General features: G+C 45.7%; 1 protein-coding gene across 1 annotated transcript in view; it reads right to left on the reverse strand.

Annotated features, from left to right (window-relative positions):
* The window catches only part of ACAD9 (acyl-CoA dehydrogenase family member 9), a 360,785-nt gene that overhangs the window by 156,037 nt on the left and 184,851 nt on the right, over positions 1-19,897 (reverse strand). Inside the window, exon 12 of the mRNA XM_078661437.1 lies at positions 15,329-15,457. Within this exon, the coding sequence (XP_078517563.1) occupies positions 15,329-15,457 (129 nt within the window). The remainder of the gene's footprint in view (positions 1-15,328; positions 15,458-19,897) is intronic.

Consider the following 19,897-nt stretch of genomic DNA (forward strand, 5'->3'; position numbering starts at 1 on the left):
CCGAAGATAGCCAAGACAAACAGTGGCCACTGGCAGGATCCTTTGACCTTGATAAAATAGAAACGTTAGAAATAGCCCTTCGAAATAATAAGACAACGCCAATTATGCTCGACAGTCTCGGTATGTGGCGCAGAGAGGCTATGCAACGACTGAGAAAAGACGAGGACAAACAAAGTAGAGAAATATACCGACAGGACAACCCCAGGACACCGCTACCCACGACTTATCCCCCGACACTATGCAAAGGACGACCAGACTTAGGGTCAAACCAATGCGCTTTTTGTAGGTATGCCGGACACTGGAAAGCCCAATGCCCGACTCTACTGAGCGTGAGTAAAGGCAAAGGGCCGACAGGAACGACTGACCGGCAGTACGAGAAAAAGCGCGAGACGAAGAAAAACCCGACTTACATAGACAGACCAGACAGGACCACCACGTTTGATTATGCCCGATGGCACAGATTTCGCCAGGACAATTTAAGCGGCATGCTCAAGTTCTCCTAGGTCGGGCAATGTCAAGACGGGAACCCAGCCTCGTTTAAAATTCACAGACGGAAAGAGATAATTATGACCAATAACTGTTTTTATATTTGTCTTGGGTCTTTGTATGTCGTGCTTGTACTGTCCCCCGTCTGAGTTTGTGTGTATGTAATGTACAAATCTGCGTCATCTCTCTACACGTGTTTCCGTGTTACTCGACCTCTGTTAGCAGAAACTTAGCATAAAAGCAACCTGGAAAGAAAGAAATGGTAAAACAAAATCCGTAGACCATTAATGAACTTGAACTTTTAATTTAACACAACAAACAAGGAATAATAACGATAAACTGTAGAAAATGAAAGTCAAACAGAACATTCGCCCCCCCCCCATTCTGGAACCTTCCAAAGTAGGGCAGGGTTACGGCTACGCCCAACCAACGGCAACCCATATAAGGCGAGCCCGGCCGCCAACTCTTGGTCAGGAAATCTTAACGTATGGGGGAGCCGGAGGAGAGGCAGGAGCCCGCAGCCTGGGCATTTGCAGGTAGTCCCGCCACATGTCTCCTTGGCCGGCCGCAACGGGCCTGGAAAGACTAAGGTAGTCCCGCCACATGTCCAGAGGAGAACGAGGCACCTCTTCCTTTTCTCTTCCGTCACAGCCGCAGCAGTCCTGGACGGCGGGATGTCCTGCACGTACCTCCACAACAATTTGTCCAAGTTGGGCTGGGAGGGAGAGGCGACGCGGACGAGCCTCTCCCACCTCCACCGATAGGAGGTTTCCCAGCCCCCGGCCCGACGCCGAACACCCCCAGTCAGGCGATGGTGCCAATACTTCCACAGCACCGAACGTACAATGGTGGCACCCCAGTACTTGCGCAGCACCGAACGTACAATGGTGGCACTTGGGGAACACCGGATGTGGAGAGACCTTCATGCGGGGCGATGAAAAGGAGCGGCATGGAGTGCACCGGGAGAAGGAGACGATGTGAACGAGTCTCCCTCGCCCCCCCAGGTGGGGGCATCACAGCTGCACCCCAGCTGAACGTCCCGCTTACACAAAACAGGGACCTCTTCCTTTCACTCCGAAGGATCTCTTCCATTCTTGCAAACTCGACGAGAGTGGCCCCTGTAGGGCCTCAAAATGGCGTCTGGATCCGCTGGAAGGCGGGCCCCGGCCACTAGAGTAACTTTGGCCAGCCATATAACTCGAACATTTGTCCCATGGAGCACGAGCCCCCATCTCCGACAGCATCTCCGCAGCCTTGAAGATCATACAAAGGTCCCCGGCGGAACCTTCGGCCTTTGCAGGTTTCCGGTAAGGGACGGCTGCCTTGATCGCCAACGAAACAAACATGACATTGCCACAGCTTCTGTTAGCGTGAATTCTAGAACTGCCGAAAAGGACTCTGGTCCAAACTGCCAGTAATGGGAAACATTTCCCCTGATGCTGCTTCCGGACTGAGCCGGCCCCGCCCAAAATGGCGCTGGTATCAATCGGAACTTACGAACACCTCGTGGTGTTCCTTCGCCCAAATATAAACTTGATGTTCTGAGATTTTATGTGATCCTTTGTACACTTGGCTAGAAAAGGAGAACTCACTCGACGAACAGTATGAAAAGATCCCCGTTACAAATGTTGATTACAAAATTACAGTGTATTATATTTTTATAACCGATGTAAACCTCATTTACGACGCACACGTACGGTATGCATATAGGAAATCTGATTACAACTATTGTGATTATGCTTCTAAAATTATGAAAATAAATGCCCCCGAACCCCCAGCCAATTAATAGACGTTTTTAGTTTCTTATAAATGAATGAGTAAAACTTTCCGATGTTTTTATTGCCGCAAACGACACCCCCCACTGTACGCACTTTAGCCATTGCCACGACCGGCCAAATACGACCGCACCCTCATAGTCCACATGCTGAAATGATTTTGAAAAATAAAGTTTTTGAAACTATGGACGGGTATTGCATGCTTTATTTTAAAAAAATGTGGGATTGGTGGGAAAGTTTTTTTCTGTGCACCCTACTCTGCTCTCTCTTTAAGGTTAAAGGAAGATGGTTACCCAGCCCTGGAGGACGGATCGGATCAACAACACGACACTCCGCCGTCAAAGTACGCAACTGACCCATGAACTCTCGCGTAGAGGAAGACCTTGACTTCCAAGGATGGGTAAAACGAACGGTGTAAATGAGGGAATGTAAAAGGAGGGAGAAATAAAATAATGTAAATATTATAAAGTACCACGTTCCAAAGTATCAGGGGCCCAAGAACCGAAGAACCTTAGAACGCCACAGCGTTGAAAGAGGTTTAAGGACCCCGATAGGGAGATACATCCTTTTGACTAGATACCTCGCACTAGGCACCTCTGGTTTCCTTTTTACGTTTCCCCGCACACGACCTATATGAACACACTACCCCCCCTCGACTCCAGAAACCATATCCCCAGGGACCCTGCCCCGAGGAGGAAAGACGAGTAAGAGGTAAGTAAAGGACTTATGAATCCATGTATTCGAATGTGCGCGAATGCTGTCTCCCACCCCCCCCCCTTTTTCCTCCCTCTGCAGGTTACATCAGAGATTACAGCCGAGGTGTGGCGAAGATCCGAAACCTTGCCATGTCTAATGCACGAAACGGACTAGCGCCGCAAGGTGGCGTCTAAGCATGCCTGCAGACTACTCACGTACCGAACAAACCCGAAAAATTAGCACAACCCTGATAAAAAGTGATCACCCTTAAACCAGACCGGACGAATGAACCCATGTCACGTATGATGCGAAACTATGAGGGAATGTGTGTGTGTGACTGAGGCGTCGACCCAACTGGTCGAAGGACCGAGAATGCGAGAAGTGCGACAAAATGGTACCTCCTTTCTTCTTTCCTTCTTCTCAAGGCGCGTCCCCTCTACCCTGTCTAATGCTCAAACTGCATGATTACAAGATCCTAACGCAGACCCGCGAATGCCCTTTACTGTGTAATGCACTAAATAGCCTTTCTTGAATACACTGCCACCCTCTCTGTTGCACGTGTACTATTTAGCCTGCCGTTGCACTCTCACTCTCTCTCTCTCTCTCTCTCTCTCTCTCTCTCTCTCTCTCACTCTCTCTCTCTCTCTCTCTCTCTCTCTCTCTCTATTTCTGCACTCCCACTCTTCCGAGTGGTTAGCCCCGAAATTGGCAGACTGCCACCCCTAGCACCCCACCTAATTGGCTTCAAATACCGTCAGTATTTGCACAAAAACTTGTCTTTAATACAATCACCCTGAGACCGCGTCGTTACCTCTCCTTTTCCGCTAGAAGTCAATGAACCCAGGTGGGGCCGTAAGGGAAAGGACAGGTAAGACGACAGAGGTTCCCTAATCTGACCCGAAATAAGGGAACTACATGTCAACGGCTCCTATAGTATAAAACAAGGACCTCAGAATACGCGACCCTCCCCTCCCCGAATTGTCGCAATACCCAAGCCGAAAAAATGATCACCCCCGTTACCTCCCCTGTATATGTCCCTGGTTGTGTCCCATAAAACTCCTGTCCTTCCTGATTAAGTAATCGGGCTGTAAAAGGTTACGTAGGATCCAGAATGATGTTTTACAAGGTTAACAGATTAGCCCAAGGTAAAGAAATAACCGAAATGAACCCCGTAGTAGTTTAAAAGCAGGATGCATCTATAGAAAGGAGATGTTTTAGTCATGTTCGCCTCTCAGCAAAATACCTGTGTAGTACCATGTTGATGACTCACAGTACCCTTTGTAAATGTAAAACTCTAGAGAACAGCATATCTTCGCCAGGTTCGTCTCACGAAGGTGGGTCACCATCAGATGAACTGTCGTGAACTAATTATGAAGGAAAGTCATAAGTAAATCCAACAGGCCCGTCACCGGTCATTTCATATGCCAGTTGTGAGAACGAGCATTTTCATTCTTTGCCTGGAGCTGGGAGAGAAATAGACTTTTTTGATTCAAACTTGTTTAAGGGTACTGCTGTTGGAGGAGAGAAGGACCGGATGTGGGAGCACGAGGCCTGACTGCAGACTAAGGAACACCTGCGACATTAACCAAGGCGAGACCACGACAGAAAAGAGCTGCAGGACGAGGCACTGTTTTCGACAACATGAGAAGAAAGGGTCGACCTGATGCCCCTGCTTGGTGTCCAGTGCCTGTCGACAAGTCCCCGCTCTCTGAATTCGGTCACATGCTCGCCTATTTGAAGTCTCTCGTTCCCCTAGTTTGTTCCTAATTTGGCCTTGCTCCATCCCCCTTTCCCTCTGACCTACCCTATGGACTGTTTTGTACGCTCTTCTTCCATCTGAACTTTCTGACTATCACCTCAAAGGACACAGGGCGAAAAGGACCTTCCCGGCCAGAAAACGCGAGGAAAGGGTCATGCCCTGCAACGCAGAACTTAGAACAGAGCTGGACTCGTAGCTCCACCGCCGGTGCTCAACAGCGCCAACGAAAGACCACAAAGAACAATGAGAACTCGTAAAACTTCGAACATTTGACATCCACAATCACCGTTTTTGCTATGCCTCATTTCTCTCCCAGCCGCCATTGTATTGATCCTGCTCCAATCCGAATCTGAAATATGTATTAACCTGCCAGTTATGTACTTGCTGCTCGCCGTTTTTGTATTACATTCCTATGACTTTCCTGCTGAACAAGTTTATCAAAGTTTATCAAATAGGCCCACCTCCTGAAAACTAGAAATGTTAAAATGTATTGTTTACAACTCTTTTTATCTAGGGTTCCTACCATTTTCCTTCTCATGCCCACCACAATAGAACCGAGTAGAAAATGAACCAGCAAGATGTCTTGAATATGTTAAAGGGAGGACTGTTGAAAATTAGTACGTTTTGGTGAACATTATCTGCGCCATCTTGCCTCTTCCCCTGATGCCACACTTTTGTCGTGCGCGCCCGCCATTTTAAGATGCCCCAATCAGACCGAACCCTTTTGCATGCCGCTGGCCCCTGACATAGCCCTTCGCCTTCACCAAGCCTGCACGCTGGCCACCCCCTGCTTGCACCTGCCTTGAGTCATAAACCCCTCTTCGGCGCTGCTCTGCCCCAGGCCCTCATCCTGCTCCCAGCGCGACACCTCCCTGCTTTCCTTTCATGATCTCCGGCCCTTAGATGCAAACCCCTTTTTCCCCGTGTGCCCGTTTTGTCCTCCCCGTTCCCAAGCCGACACCCAGCTCTGCCGATACCATCCTTGCCCCTCCCCGTACAATAGAAAGCTTCTCCCATCAAAGAATCCCCGGGTTGATCAAAGCCCCCCACCCCATGAGATCCGATCAAACCCCCCACATTCCGTGAATCGGCGGATTATCCAGCTGCGCGATGCTCATCACCTGTTGTGACTAGGGTGGGGACTTCAACTGTAAATGTGTGTGGGAACGGGCCCAAAGGGGAGTTCCGAGAATGTCTTTTCCGTACATCAAAGCTTTAACATGTATGTGTAATCTACAATAAAGTCATAAATGTGTGTATAAGAGGCCAGGCCTCAGGAATACCGTTAGAGCACCTCAGAACGATACCTTCTGTCCGTTTCGTTGTGTTCTCCTCCGGAGAGAATAAAAAAACCCTTGTTTCCTGCTTTCCAGTCTCCAGCGCCTGCCTCTTCATTGATTTAAATAACTAGAGGGTCACAGAGGCAATACCGCCGGGCAACTATCGATTGTCCCCGACCCGATTGAACTTTTTACAATGTTTGGTAGCATAGAGTGCAACTCAAAGAAGTATTCATGCTGTGCTTCCAAGAACACCCACTTGTCTGAGAGAATGTGCACACCCCACAAACTCATTCTCCAGGTATAAATAGAATACTCAATTGGGTCATCAATGCTGATCATTGGTGAGGGTCCTGGGGTTCAGTCTGGCGAGAAAATTTCAGTGGGTGAGCTTGAAGCGGACAGGACAAAAACAAAATGACTAACAACTGTACTTCCTCCTTTGTTCTGAAAATAACTCCAAGCTAAGGTTCAATGGCAAACAGTACAACTAAATGCATTATTGCCCACAACACCTGACAAATACACCCCTCTCTCTCAGCAGTACCTGCTGGGGCACATGGTGTACATAGGTTTTCACTTAGTTGCAGAACAGATGAGATCTGAAGAAACAACTGATCCAAATCCACAGAAACCTTGGAGGCTTCTGGGGAGGCTAAATCACTGGAGACTATTGAGAGAAAATTATGCAGTCGCTTGAGAAATCAAAATTCAAGCTGGGGCCATAGCAAGATTACTGACCGGCAGATGATCTTGCTGTGCAGTACGGGTTTATGCAGGACCAAGGACCCTTCAACTGTAGTTTTAAATACTTAAGTATCTTTCCCTTTGAAAAAAGTTGAACTGATACAACACAATCAACTGTAACTGCGGGTGTGTCATGTGGTTGATAAGTCTGTAAAAAAGGACAACCTGGATCCGCTTGAGTTACTTCCTAGATGCCCAAATCCTCAGAACAGAGGCAAATACAGGGCTTTCCTTCTGGGCCCTCTCCAGACATCTAAGTGGGGCAAAATAATTTGTGTGTGAAATCAAGCACTTTACAACTTCACATTTCTTTAAGCTTCAAGAATTGAGAAACAGGCAAGGTGCATAAAAAAAGTTGTATGAGGGGCTGTGCACAAAAGTGGGAAAATGTTCCTGCAGCTGCTTGGGCAGCACCTGGTCCATGCCCCTCTGCTGCTAGTCCATCAGCACCTACTGAAAGGTTTCTCCGCTGGTTGTTTGGGTAGTCCTCAGAGAAGCCACTGCCACACAGAAATTGAAACCTGTAGCCTAAAGAGCCACCTGTCATCTGTGGAACATCTGCCTACAGACAACTGGGGTTGGGCGATGCTAAATAGTGCCTTAGGTGAAGTTAGAAAACTTTAGTAGCTTTCACAAATAAAGACATTATTCACTTTGCTGGCCAAGTTTAAAAGTCCTAAAAATAATCTTATCTAGATTCTAGGATAGGTTTCCACATGTAAGAATGGACAATAGCTGCGTGGAGGGGGGGGTGTTACCTTGAGGAGAGCAAACTGCAGTTTCCTGGTATTGATTGGTGCAGTAATCTGGAGCAGTTCCACTGTCCACAAGGTCCTGTTCTCCTGGGGCAAGCCTGACTATAGCTATGCAGCAATCCATCCAACACTAGACAGGCCTGTAATACTCTGCTTCTAATGCAGATTCCCTGTCTGTCCTCAATGACTCACAGCCAACAGAACAAGGTCCTTTCTATCTTCCATACCCACAATGACAAAGAGCAAATGCAGGTGATCACATAAAAGGCACGTTTCAGTGGTCCCATGAGAGATTGAGCCCTTAGCCAAGCTCACACCTTCTCTGGAAAGAGATGCCGTTCAATGGGTGGACAGTAGAGAGTCATCTATTAATATCCATGCACTGTTGTAGGTGATGACATTTTGAAACCGGGCCGTCCATTGGAAACAAGTGTTGTGCCTATTCTTTGATTCTTTAAGAGGAGCTACCCACCTGAATTCTTTAACCAACAATAAAGGGACCTCACTTTGGTCAAAAGGTATATTCATTAGAGCATACTTTGCTCCAAACAAAATTGTTTGTGGATCAAAGCAAACCAAACTTTATTTGAGTGCCAAGAGACAGCCATAAAAGCACACAACAGTCGATTATAAAACCCATACAATGGACATTTTACATACACATTGTTAGGGAGATCAAATGTTAATAATTAACAGCACATACAGTTCCTTACAGACCAAGTTACTTACAATCAGTAATGCCTTATCTAGCTGCAGATTCCCTACTTTAGGAATATTACCTAGGCGTGAGACTGGATCCAGAAATCTTTTATGAGCAGTCCCCTTTGCATACCAGTAGGTGGTGCAATCAGCACAGCGTCTGCATCATAGGCACGGAAGTGACATGCGCAGTGCCTATATAGGCGCCATCCCAGCACACCGACCTGTTTTGAGACTACTTTCTGTGCAAGAAGCAGTGTCATACTGTAGTAATGTGATCAGTGTGCCAAAGTGAGGTCCTCAAACACCTCTTTAGAATATACCCACAATTTTGCAGAGCGGAGAGGGTGGAAGGGTGAGTAAGCAATATGGGGGCTAAATAGAGTCTCAACCAGATAAGTCTTTACCGAAGGTAAGTAACTTGTTCAACTGATAAAGGCTTCTAGCCGCAGATTCCTTACCTTACAATAGGTAGCCGAGCAATACCTCCCCAGAGGACGGTCTACAAACTGGCTGAAATATTAAGTCCTGGAGGATCGAAGGGGCGAAATACCCATCACACCGGACCGGACTCTCTAGGCAGCAGTGCTTGGTAAAAGTGTGCAGTGATGCCCACGTGGTTGCCTGACTTATTCAGAATGGGGACTCTGCAAGTTAATGCAGTGGTCGCCATCTTGGCTCTGATAGAATGAGCCCAACAAGCCTTCAGGGGTTTGCTTCTTGGCCAATGCATAGCAGACCTTGATGGAGAATACAATCCTTCTGTAGATAGTTGTTACTGTGCTGCTTTCCCTTTATTAGCTCCAGCAAACCCCCAAAAAATTGATTGCATACCCCTTGTGAAGTCAATATAGAACAATAACGCTCTTTTTTTATCCAGATGGCGAAATCTCTCTTCTGCCTTGGAAGAGTATGTGGAGAAAAGAAGGACGGCAGCGTGATGTTCTGACCAAAGGTGGAAGGGAATTACTACTTTTGTATGAAGGACCAGTTTGTCTGAAAAAAAAGGTAGTGCATGGCATGGGGGATGGGGGGTTTGGGTTCTTGCTGGAGGGTGATTGTGTTAACTGATGGCACCTGTAGTTCGCTAACCCTCCTGGCCCATGTTATAGCCACCAACAAGACTGTTTTGATGGTAAGAAGCCCTGGAGGACAGCTGTGTATGGGCTCAAAGGGTGAGGACCGAATTTAGGTCCCAGTGGGGGAAAATAAACGAAGTAGGGGGAAACAAATGTTGAAGGCCTTTGAGGAACCGTGTCACAACAGGTGACTTGAACAGGGAGAGTTGATCCTGCAACCATAAGAACGCTGAGATGGCCGAAAGGCACCATTTAATTGTGCCCAAGGTAAAGTCTTGCCAGCTGAGGGACAATGCAAACAAAAGTACTTTGGACAAGGATGCAGACAGAGTATCAAATCAATTTTACAGTACACCGAGCCACTAATTTGTCCCTTTGGCATGTGTACACAGTCTGTCGAGGGACGCCTGGTTGCCAAGGGGACATCACATACTTCAGGAGGCAGATAGAATGCTCTCAGCTGTTGTCGCTCAATCTTCATGCATGCAGGTGGAGAGTGTGCAGGTTTGGGTGCAAAACCCTGCCCTGTTGCAGCGAGAGGAGATCCGTCCAAAGAGGCTGCCTGATTGGAGAACTGACGCTCATGCTCAAGAGTTCTACGTGCTAAATCCAAAGCCACTAAGATGACTTGGGCCCAGATGGTCCTCATCTTCTTCAGAACTAGGTATAGAAGTGATATTTGTGGGAAGGTGTAGAAAAGACTGAGCAAGAGTAGCTTTGGAAAATTCTGACGCACAGACATGCTGACTTTGCATGTTTTCTGAGCTGGCAAAGCGAAGAGATCTATCTAACTTTCTCCCCTACTGTTGAAGAGGCCTTCGACCACCTATGGGTAAATATGTAAACTGTGATTCGTGAGGCATCGCAGGCTGAGTTAATCCACTCTTGTTGTTCAAGCCTTGTCCAGTGATGTAGAGCCTCATGGCACAGGGACCAGGACACCACTCCGCCCAGTTTGTTGTAGCTCCACATGGCGGTGGTGTTGTAGGTGAACAACTGAACCAGCATCTCTTTACTGGATCAGACGAAGGCTTTCAAAGCCCAGCGTATTGCTCTCAACTCCAACATGTTGATGTGGAGCCAAGACCTGTTCAAGATGAATATCCTGGACTCGCTGCTCTGGAAGATGGGTGCAGGAGTATATTAATTCTAAAATGGTTCTGATGAAAGTGAGTATCTGAGAGGGAGTTGGGTGCTACTTTAGAACATTGCTAGAAAACTCCGGTGAATGCAGGAGGTCAGCCATAGTTTAGAGGTGGGTGACAACTGCCTGAAAGCTCACTTTTAACAGCCAGTCATCGAGGTACGAGAAGACTGGAACCCCTAACCTCTGCAGTTGGGCCGCAACCCCTGACATCACCCAAGGGGTGCTGGTAAGTACGAAACGGAGCACAGTGAACTGAACATTATTTTCGCCCAACATGAACAGCAGGTTATATCTAAATAGGATGGGAAAATGGAAATAAGCATCCTGCAAATCCAGCTCTACCATCCAGTCTCTGGGATCCAAGTCAGACAGGACCTGAGTCAGAGCATTTTGAAATATTCATTTTTCAGGATGTAATCGAGGTGGCAAAGGCCTAGAACAGCATTTGTTTGGGCCTCATAAAAAAGAGGGAATAGCAACCACTACCTACTTTTTATGTTGGCACTCTCTCAATGCTCCTTTGGCCATAACATCCTGCACTTCCTGTTGTAGGAGCGAAAGGTGGTCCTCCATTAGCCGATCTGCGGACCGTGGCAAGGGCAGTGGGGTTTCTGCAAAAAGAATGGTATAACCCCACTGAACAATCATAAGAATTCATTTTTCCAATATGGTTTGCTTTTGAGGCAAGTGATGAAGGATCCCACCGCCAACTGGATTACCATGATGTGAGGATAATAAAGAGGCTTTGAACTGCAGCTGCAGGGTGTGGTGGACCGAGTAGACTTTTTGTCCACTGGTTCCACTAGGTCTGTGGGAGCCACGGCAACTAAAGTACTGGAGAGCTTGGTGGCCATGGTGGTAAGGGGTGAAAGGACAAGACTACCACAGGGATGAAAGGCGGAATGCGGCTGACGCGGTGCCATGGTGAGCCACAACAACCTAGCAGTGGCAATGCGGTCCTTGAAATGCTCAAGCGCCAAATCAACTGTCGCCAAACATGCGAGTGTCATCGAAGGGCATGTCCATAAGGAATGCCTGGACATCTCCCGAAAAGCCAGTCGATCTCAGCCAGGCATGATGCCTAAGTGCCACGAAGAAGCAATGGCTCTGCCCATTAAGTCTGTTGTATTCAGACTGCAGGGTATGGCGATCTTTACTGAGTCTCTGCCATCAGCAATTGCTTGGAAGAGTCTGGTTCAGGCCTCCTTCAAGGCCATGGGCAGCACTTGAACAAACAAATCCCATGCCGTATGGGAGGATCAGCCAAAAAACATGTGGTGTTCACAGAACGCTATGTAAGGCTGGTGGAAGCGAAAATCCTTTTCCCAAAGGTATCACCCAAGGTATCTTAAATTCCCTATCCATATGTGGTAGGGAAGGCGCCGGGGTTAACTTTGACAAAGAAGCCTGGACCACCAGACTGACAGGGGTGTGGTGCTGCGTAAGGAAGGCTAGATTCCCAGCCGTGGGTGATGGCGGCGGGTGATGGTCCTGTGCACAAAGGGCTGTAGGACATCAGTGAAAGCTTCTATAAAGGGGGTTGGGGTACTGAGGCGGGTAATTCAATATTGAAGCACCTGTGTCAAGACCTTAACCAAGGGTAGCGTAAGGTCCACAACCTCATCCACAGTCTCCATCACCACTGCAAAGGAGCCCCCTTCCTTCGAAGTCACTGTGGGAGAGAAAGGAGACCAGTGTCTGGTGAGGTATCTAGATCACTGGCATAAGTCAGTTCCTCGTACCAGTTATTCTCTGTCATGGTCTCTTCTAGGAGGTTGGAATAACTACAGGGATTCTCAGATCCCCTCCAATTAAAATCCTCACAGGGCATGTCCAGAAAATAAGGATCTGTTTCAGATGCAAATTTTCCGGGTCCCGTCAACATCATATGACGCTGGTCTGGCCCCATGTCGTAGTCAGGAATTATGATGGGATCGGTGCAGGCGCCACTGGAACAAACTCCAGTGGAGGTTGTGGATTCATACCCGATTCAGTCGTGGTCAGGAACGAATTCCTTGGGACCCGAAAGGTGCTCCAGAGTGGTCCAGCAGTCCAAAAATGAGGTGCATAGGCTCTTATATATTTTTTAAGTTGTGTGGGGCTTGCAACAGCAAACATGGGGAGGTGCAAAGCGGACCCAGGTTCAGGATCCACGGGGAAAACGGGGCAGCTGAACCCCAAATGCCTGCTCCATAAACAGCAGTGGCAATGCACTGCATCGTATACATTCGTTGTGACTGCTTTACCTTCAGATAGTCTCGGTAGATTAAAGAGGGTCCCCGACGATTGAGAAAGGTTCGTAAGGCAGTACAAAGTGTTGGAGGACCAGGTCCCAGAGGAGTCAAAAATACCCCCTCCCCTCCAAGTAAAAAACACACAATTGGACCGGTCTCCTCGTTTACAACCAATAGCTAATGTGGGGATGCTCAATCGTTTAGGGCCACAGGCCATAATATACGGTTTAGAATAGTTATTAATCAATCAAAATCAGCCATGAACTTGACAAAATAAATTACTATGTGGTGCAGGGTCCTGGATGTGCGGGCCATAAGAACCATCTCATTGGCATATAATAGTGGGAGTAGAGTGGTGCCCCCTATCCTTGGGACATATGAGCGGACATTATTAAGAAAAAACTTAGGTTAATAATATTTAAAATAAATAGAAGTGGAACAAGAATGCATCCCTGCCAAACTCTCTGCAGGATGAACTTGCAAGCCTTCTGGGGGCTGCTTCTTCCCCAATGTGTAGCAGATCTTTATGCAGAGAAGAATCCATTGAGCAATGATCCATTTTTGCACTCCCTTGCCCTGCTTTGCCTCTGAAAACTCCACAAATACCTGGATTGTCCTCTCAATGTCTCTTGGTAAGCTCGATATAAAGCTTAATGTTGTTTTAAGGTCTAAACAATTGAGTCTTTCTTACTCTTTAGAAGGATGAAGTGGAGCAAGGAGTGCCTCAAGGGTGATAACCTGGTTGACATGAAAATGAGTAATTACTTCCAGGAGAAATGAAGCTCAGGTCTTCAAAACCAACTTATCCAGGAAGAATGTGGTATACAGTAGATTGATGGAAAGAACCGGAAGCTCACTCACAAATCTAGCTGATACTATGACAATGAAAAATACTGTCTTCAAGGTCAGACGTCTGAAGGAACAACTGTGCAGCAGATCAAAATGGGTGCACATTAAGAGAATTAGTACTAAGTTCAAGTGCCACTGGGGCTTCACAAAGGATTTTGGTGGAAACATATGCTGTAAACCTTTAAAAATTCCCCTCACAATAGATTAATTGAATAACAAAGGTTGATCTGGTCTGTGAGTTCTCCACTGGTGCCAAATCTAACACATATTCTCATGTGAGGGAGATTTAAAAAAATTGCACTCCCACAGGCACTATCTGCAGTTCAGGATTGGCCAGGAACATTTCCAGTTTGCAGTGCTCCCGTTCAGCCTCACGAGTGCTCCTTGTGTGTTCACAAAAGTGATGGAGATAGATTTTGAGAGGTCGGGGATTGCTGTATTTCACCTCGGCTGGCTGATGTAGGCAGGATCGCCACAGTCAGTACATTTTTAAGAACTGTGGAGTATTTAGAAGCCTGACAAAGATGGATGCAGAGCTCCAGATCTATGCTGGAGGGCGTGCAAAGAAAAGAATGACATCAGTGCACACATGTGGGGCTTCTGTACAGATTTGCTATGTCACTTGACCAAGCCACCTACAGATGCACAGGAGCATCGCTGGTAAATTTGCATACACCGGGGGAATATTATACCTTGAGCATTCTGCAGTTAGAAGCATTCATCAGAAAGTACCTTTATTTTATAGAGCTCATCTACACAGATTTATGAAACAATGGCGACAAAGTCATTCGAAAAGGAAAGATTAGATGAATGAGAGTCCACATAAACTGAAATTCAAGCGTATTCAATTTTTAGTGTGAAGTAGCAGCCTGGATTATTGGTGCACATTACTTGAAACAAATGATGAGGTGATACTAAAACATACTTTATCATAAATAAAATCGGTATTATATATGGAGCATGAGTTTTGTATAAAAGGTTAACTGATCGGAAATATTCCCGCCTATCAGCAGCAAGTGTCTAAGCACTTAGGAAGAATGATAGGAAGTTGGGCCCTAAATTACCTAAGTAGTCGTCCCAATTCTCCAAAAGGAGGTCATTCTCATCTTTTGAGGACAAAGAAGGAGTGTGGCAATAAGTCTCCCAGTCTAGTCTCTCCCTATCACTGGGATACCCTGGAATTTTTGCCGCCTGCGGTTAAAGATAAAGATTTGTGATGCCCTTATATTTTCTTGTGTGTTGTTACAATAATACGGACTGTATTGATGTTGAACAGGAACATTTCACTGATTTTTTTCTTTTTTATCTAAGGGAGGTTTGCCAAGCTAACACGTCACTTGGAAAGTTTAATATAGTGCACAGTGTAATTTTCATGCTATTTGAGAAAGGATATCTTTCTTTATATAATTTATATCAGAGGAGCTCATTCACCACTAGAACTTCCTCTGGTGAATGTGGCCTGGCCAATGATGAAGCAGGACAAATTGTGACTCTCCTTGGTCCTATTCATATTGTGAGACACAACATGACCAGAGGGTTCCCAAAAAATGGGTAATTTCCTGTGAATGACTGCCTATCTAACCTCCCCAAGACCGGTCACATTTGCCTTTGATGTTCTTAGCGCTTAGATACGGAGGGTGCAAATGTTGATTGCGCCTCTTTTCCTCTCGTTCCAACAGACTCCACTTCTTGTTTGGATAAGGGACCATTGTTTCAGTAAGTGAGAGTACTCTGTAATGAAACTAATGAAACCCTTCATAATTTTTTTTATCTTGAAGGATTCATAAATCAATTCAGTCCCAAAATACGTTTCCACACTTACTTCAAAGATAAGGAGGATTCTGCTGTCCCGGAGATAGCGCTCGTATGGATAGTCTTTCATGTACCCCAATCCTCCAAATATCTGTAATGCCTCGCTGACGCAGAGCCAAGAACCTTCAGAGCTGAAAACCTGTTGCAAATGAAAAGTAGGTCAAGAGTGCAAATTGTCAAAACAATGTAGAACATCCAAAATAAAGTCGGCACAAAAGTTACATCTAAGTTCCCTTTCACAACCATTGCTTAAAGTCTGTAAACTGGGTGTTATGTTCTATAGCGAGCTCTCTTTAAAACCGAAAATAAATGCTGTCAATAAATCTTTTCATAAGTCATCTGTTACGAGATGCACTGTCCTCTTCCACTTCTAAAAACAATACTTAAATTACCCTTGCCATTGTGATCACCTGCCTTGGCTACTAAAACACCTTGTATATGGGCCCAACAAATCAATCACCAAATGTCAGTGTTGAAAATGATGCAGCACGTCTACTTTTTGGCCCAAACAGCTACAACCATATCACACACTCTTAAAGCCCTCCACTGGCTACGTGTGAAGAAGAGAGCGAGTATAAAAAGTGCCAGTCCTACGACTTGACTTGTTTGAACAGTGAATGTTTTTTCACTAAAACAAGGAATTGATTGTGTGTGTTCATCATCATAACTGCACCAGAAAAAATGCATAAGAGTATGGGTGTCTCAATGGAGCCATAGAAGGAGGTATAGTGGAGAGAAGCAATAGTTTTTGTCCTTGACCCCATTAAATTGATCAAAACTTCCATGCCGCTAGTGGAAGAATAGAGAGACTATCACTGACCAACCTGAAAATCGAATGGGGGGGTGCTTCAGGTTTGCCCCAGACATAAATGGCTGCTAGAGCTCAAAGTGAGGCCGGTGGAGTGACCATCACTGTCCACTGTAGAATGGAGGATGTGTACTCTGCAAATCAAGTAGAAGCAAGCAATTAAGCTACCCAGGGAGACCTGGAGTACAGAGAAAATAGCACAAATAATACACAAAGGTGCTATCTCCATTCACAACCGTTGTAAATTTAGGTGATCCCCACAATGAATGAAGAAATATACTCCCACCTGATTTGTCAGGAGATTGGGTCGGTTTATTGTGGACTTATGCTTGAGAGGGTATTTCCTCTGAGTGGTTACATATCAGTGAAAAGACACTAGTCTTCAAATTACATTTTTAAGCCCTGATGAAGTTCCTTCATGGGAACGAAACGTGTTGGCTGATGTCCATTTTTTAGAAACTTTCTACAATAAAGGAAACTGCTGGACTGATTTGATGACTGACTCCATCCCTGGTACACCTTCTTTTTAATCAATAGAATTTGTTTCTCTGGATACCAGTTGAGCTTAACTGTGGCAAGCTCAGGAAGTGGATGCACAGGATATTTATTGCTTTTAGACAGGGATTGAGGTGCTGAAACTTTGGTCAGTTGCCGTTGGGAGTTTTCGTTTACTGAATAAATATATTGTTTTGCAAAGAAAAGAGGCCTGCAATTTAAAAGAGTATACTTAGGTTACATATGACTGGAAAGAGTTGAAAAAAAATAAATATGAATTTAATAAAATAAAAGCCTAACTTGTGAATACCAACTCCACATTCTAGGTAATTTTAAGAAATTCCAGTATACAGTCATGTCTATAAAGGAACAGCAAATGTCATGCATATGTAACGAAGGCAATGTAACAACATATTTAAGTATATACATATATATATTTTGCGTATATATAGCCCTGTGTATATAGGAAAAGCAAATGTCATGAATGTGACATTTGCTGTATCCATTTCCATTCCAGTCTTTGCAGAATGAACTCAAGAGTCACCACATCTAGGTGGTCTTTTCGCCATTTGGATAACTAGCCACTTGAAGTCATTTCCTGTGTAGCCTTTTTCAATGAAAGAGTGATCATTGAGACAAGTGTTACCCTATCACATATTTGACTACAATGTTGGGAGATTCTTGCTTTCACTTGTTGGGTTATTATTAATTCATAAATGAATTCACAAGGAGACCAAATACAATATAGAACATTAGTAGAGTTGCAGTTGCTGAATGTTAAGAGGTCATATTTGACTTGGTTGTGGAACAACATCTCGGTACTAAAGAACAAGATACTTGCCTTCAGGGACAATCTTTCTGGTGGATACTCACTCTAACTGCGGGAGCCTCACCAGGTGCCAAACTGGATCCAGAAACTTTTAAAGCAGTTCTGTGCACAGACAAGCTTTGTGTAGCTCTGCACAAATGTTGTTGTACTCCTTAAGTGACAAACGGAATGACATGTAAGCACCACCCATGCGCGCGGATGTTAGCTGCTTTCTAAGCTGTTAGTGCCCTCACTGAGGAGCCCATTTGCAGATTTGCATTACCAGATCTCTAGACTTGGAACATTACTAGATGAAAAAAGAGCCCATTTCACAGAACAGTGATGTGGGGTCAATGAGGAATTTGCAGTTAGATAGAGAAGCCACCAGAAAGGTCATTACCGAAGGTAGGTAACTTGTTCTTTTGATGGATATAATTGCAGCTTCTTCATCTTGTGAACACCTCACAAGGTGGTGGGTTAGTGAACTGGCTAAGACGAAAACTTCCTGCAGATCAGAGCAGGTAAAATGCCTACTCTCATCGATTGACCGGACGGTTGAGGCATTAGTGCTTTGTGACCGTGTGTAACAATGCCCATGTTGCTGCTTAACAGATGTTCAAGAAAGGCACTCCACATGCTAACGCAGTCAAAGCAGCTTTGGCCCTGCTGGAATGAACTCGCAAGCCTTCTGGGGGCTGCTTCTTCCCCAATGTGTAGCATATCTTTATGCAGAGAATAATGCATTGAGCAATGATCCGTTTTTGCACTCCCTTGCTGTGCTTTGTTTCAGAAAGCTCCACAAATAACTGCCTGTCCTCTCAATGTCCCTCGGTAAGATTGATAAGAATCTTAAAGTTCTTTCAAGATCTAAACAATGGAGTCTCTCTTCCTCTTTAGAGGGATGAAGTGGAGCAAAGAATGACAGAAGGACGATAGCCTCCTTGACATGAAAATGAGTAATGACTTCTGGGAGAAATGGAGCTCTGGTCTTCAAAAACCAACTTATCTGGGAACAAGGTGGTTTACCGTAGATTGACAGAAAGAGACTGAAGCTCACTCACAAATCTAGCTGATGTTATGACAATGAGAAAGACTGTCTTAAAGGTCTGAAGGGACAACTGTACAGCGGATCGAAATGGGTGCACGTTAAGAGAATGAGGTTAAAGTTCAAGTGCCACTGGAGCATCACAAAGGAAACATATGCTGTAAACCTTTCAAAAATCTCATCAAAACAGGTGAGTTGAATAACGAAGGCTGATCTGGCAATAGGAGAACAGGAGTGTCTGCAAAGGAGTCAGGTCTGACTTTGGCACATTGATGATGCACCCCAACGATGTGAAAAGGTTTGCCATCGTTTGAAGGGGGTGATGCCTGCATGAGGCAAGCCCGCCTTTAGCAGCCTGTCATTAAGGCTACCCCTGACCTCCAAAGGGATGCTGCGACCACAGCCATCAATTTTGTGAACACCTGTGAGGCACTGGTGAGGCCAAAGGGGAGAACTGCAAATAAACTGCTCCTTGTCCATCGTGAAACGCAGGTAACGCCTGGGGGCTTGCAGGACAGGAATGTGAAAATAAGGGTCCAGCAGGTCAAACACTACCATCCAGTCTCCAAGGTACAGTGTATATATGACCTTGGATATGGTCAGCATCTTGAATCTATCCTTCCACAGACGGTTTTAAGGGGACGAAGGCCTAAAATAGAAGGAAGGCCCCTGTCCTTCTTCAGCACAAGGAAATAGCAGGAGTAACAACCAGTTCCAACTTCTGAGGCAGGATCCATCTCTATTGCCCGTTTTGCCAAAAGGGCTGCACTTCCTGACATAAGATGGGCAGATGGTCCTCAGTCATCTGCCTTAAGGGCAATGGAAGGTGTAGCACTATAGAAAGGAAAGAAAGGGCATAGCCCCGACTGACAATTGGGAGGACCCACTTGTCTGTAGTGATGGCCTGCCACACTTGGGGGAAATTAAAGATCCTGCCTCAGATAGGGTGGCTGTGTGCCAATAAAGACATATTACATTGGTTTTGCCGCTGCTAGAGGAGCAGGGACTGAGCTGAATGTTGTCTCAGCTGTCCCGTTGTCTTGAACACAAAAGGGCTAAAAGACCTGCATGGCTAGAAGAGAAGTGTGATGCTGGCAAAATGGATAGCCTCTACCATAATCCTGGAGAGTGTGAAATTGCTGATGAAAGAGCCTTGTGAGAGCAGAAAGCGGAGGGAACACAAGGTGCGTATCTGCTGAAGTGTCCATCCCACTGGCACCCTGAAGCTCTTCATACCGGTTTTCTTCATCATATTGGGGAACATAGTCATCTCTGTTATCATAGTCTAAATCCATGCCAAAAAGGTTGTGTAATGTCTGAGCTCTGCAATGATTTGAGGGACTGCATGCTGCTCAGTGGCCAGGCCGGGCGTGACTTCTGTTCTAAGCAAGAATGCACTATGGGCTGTACAACTTCATGCTGT

Source organism: Lissotriton helveticus, chromosome 9, assembly GCF_964261635.1.
Source record: "Lissotriton helveticus chromosome 9, aLisHel1.1, whole genome shotgun sequence".
NCBI lineage: Eukaryota > Metazoa > Chordata > Amphibia > Caudata > Salamandridae > Lissotriton > Lissotriton helveticus.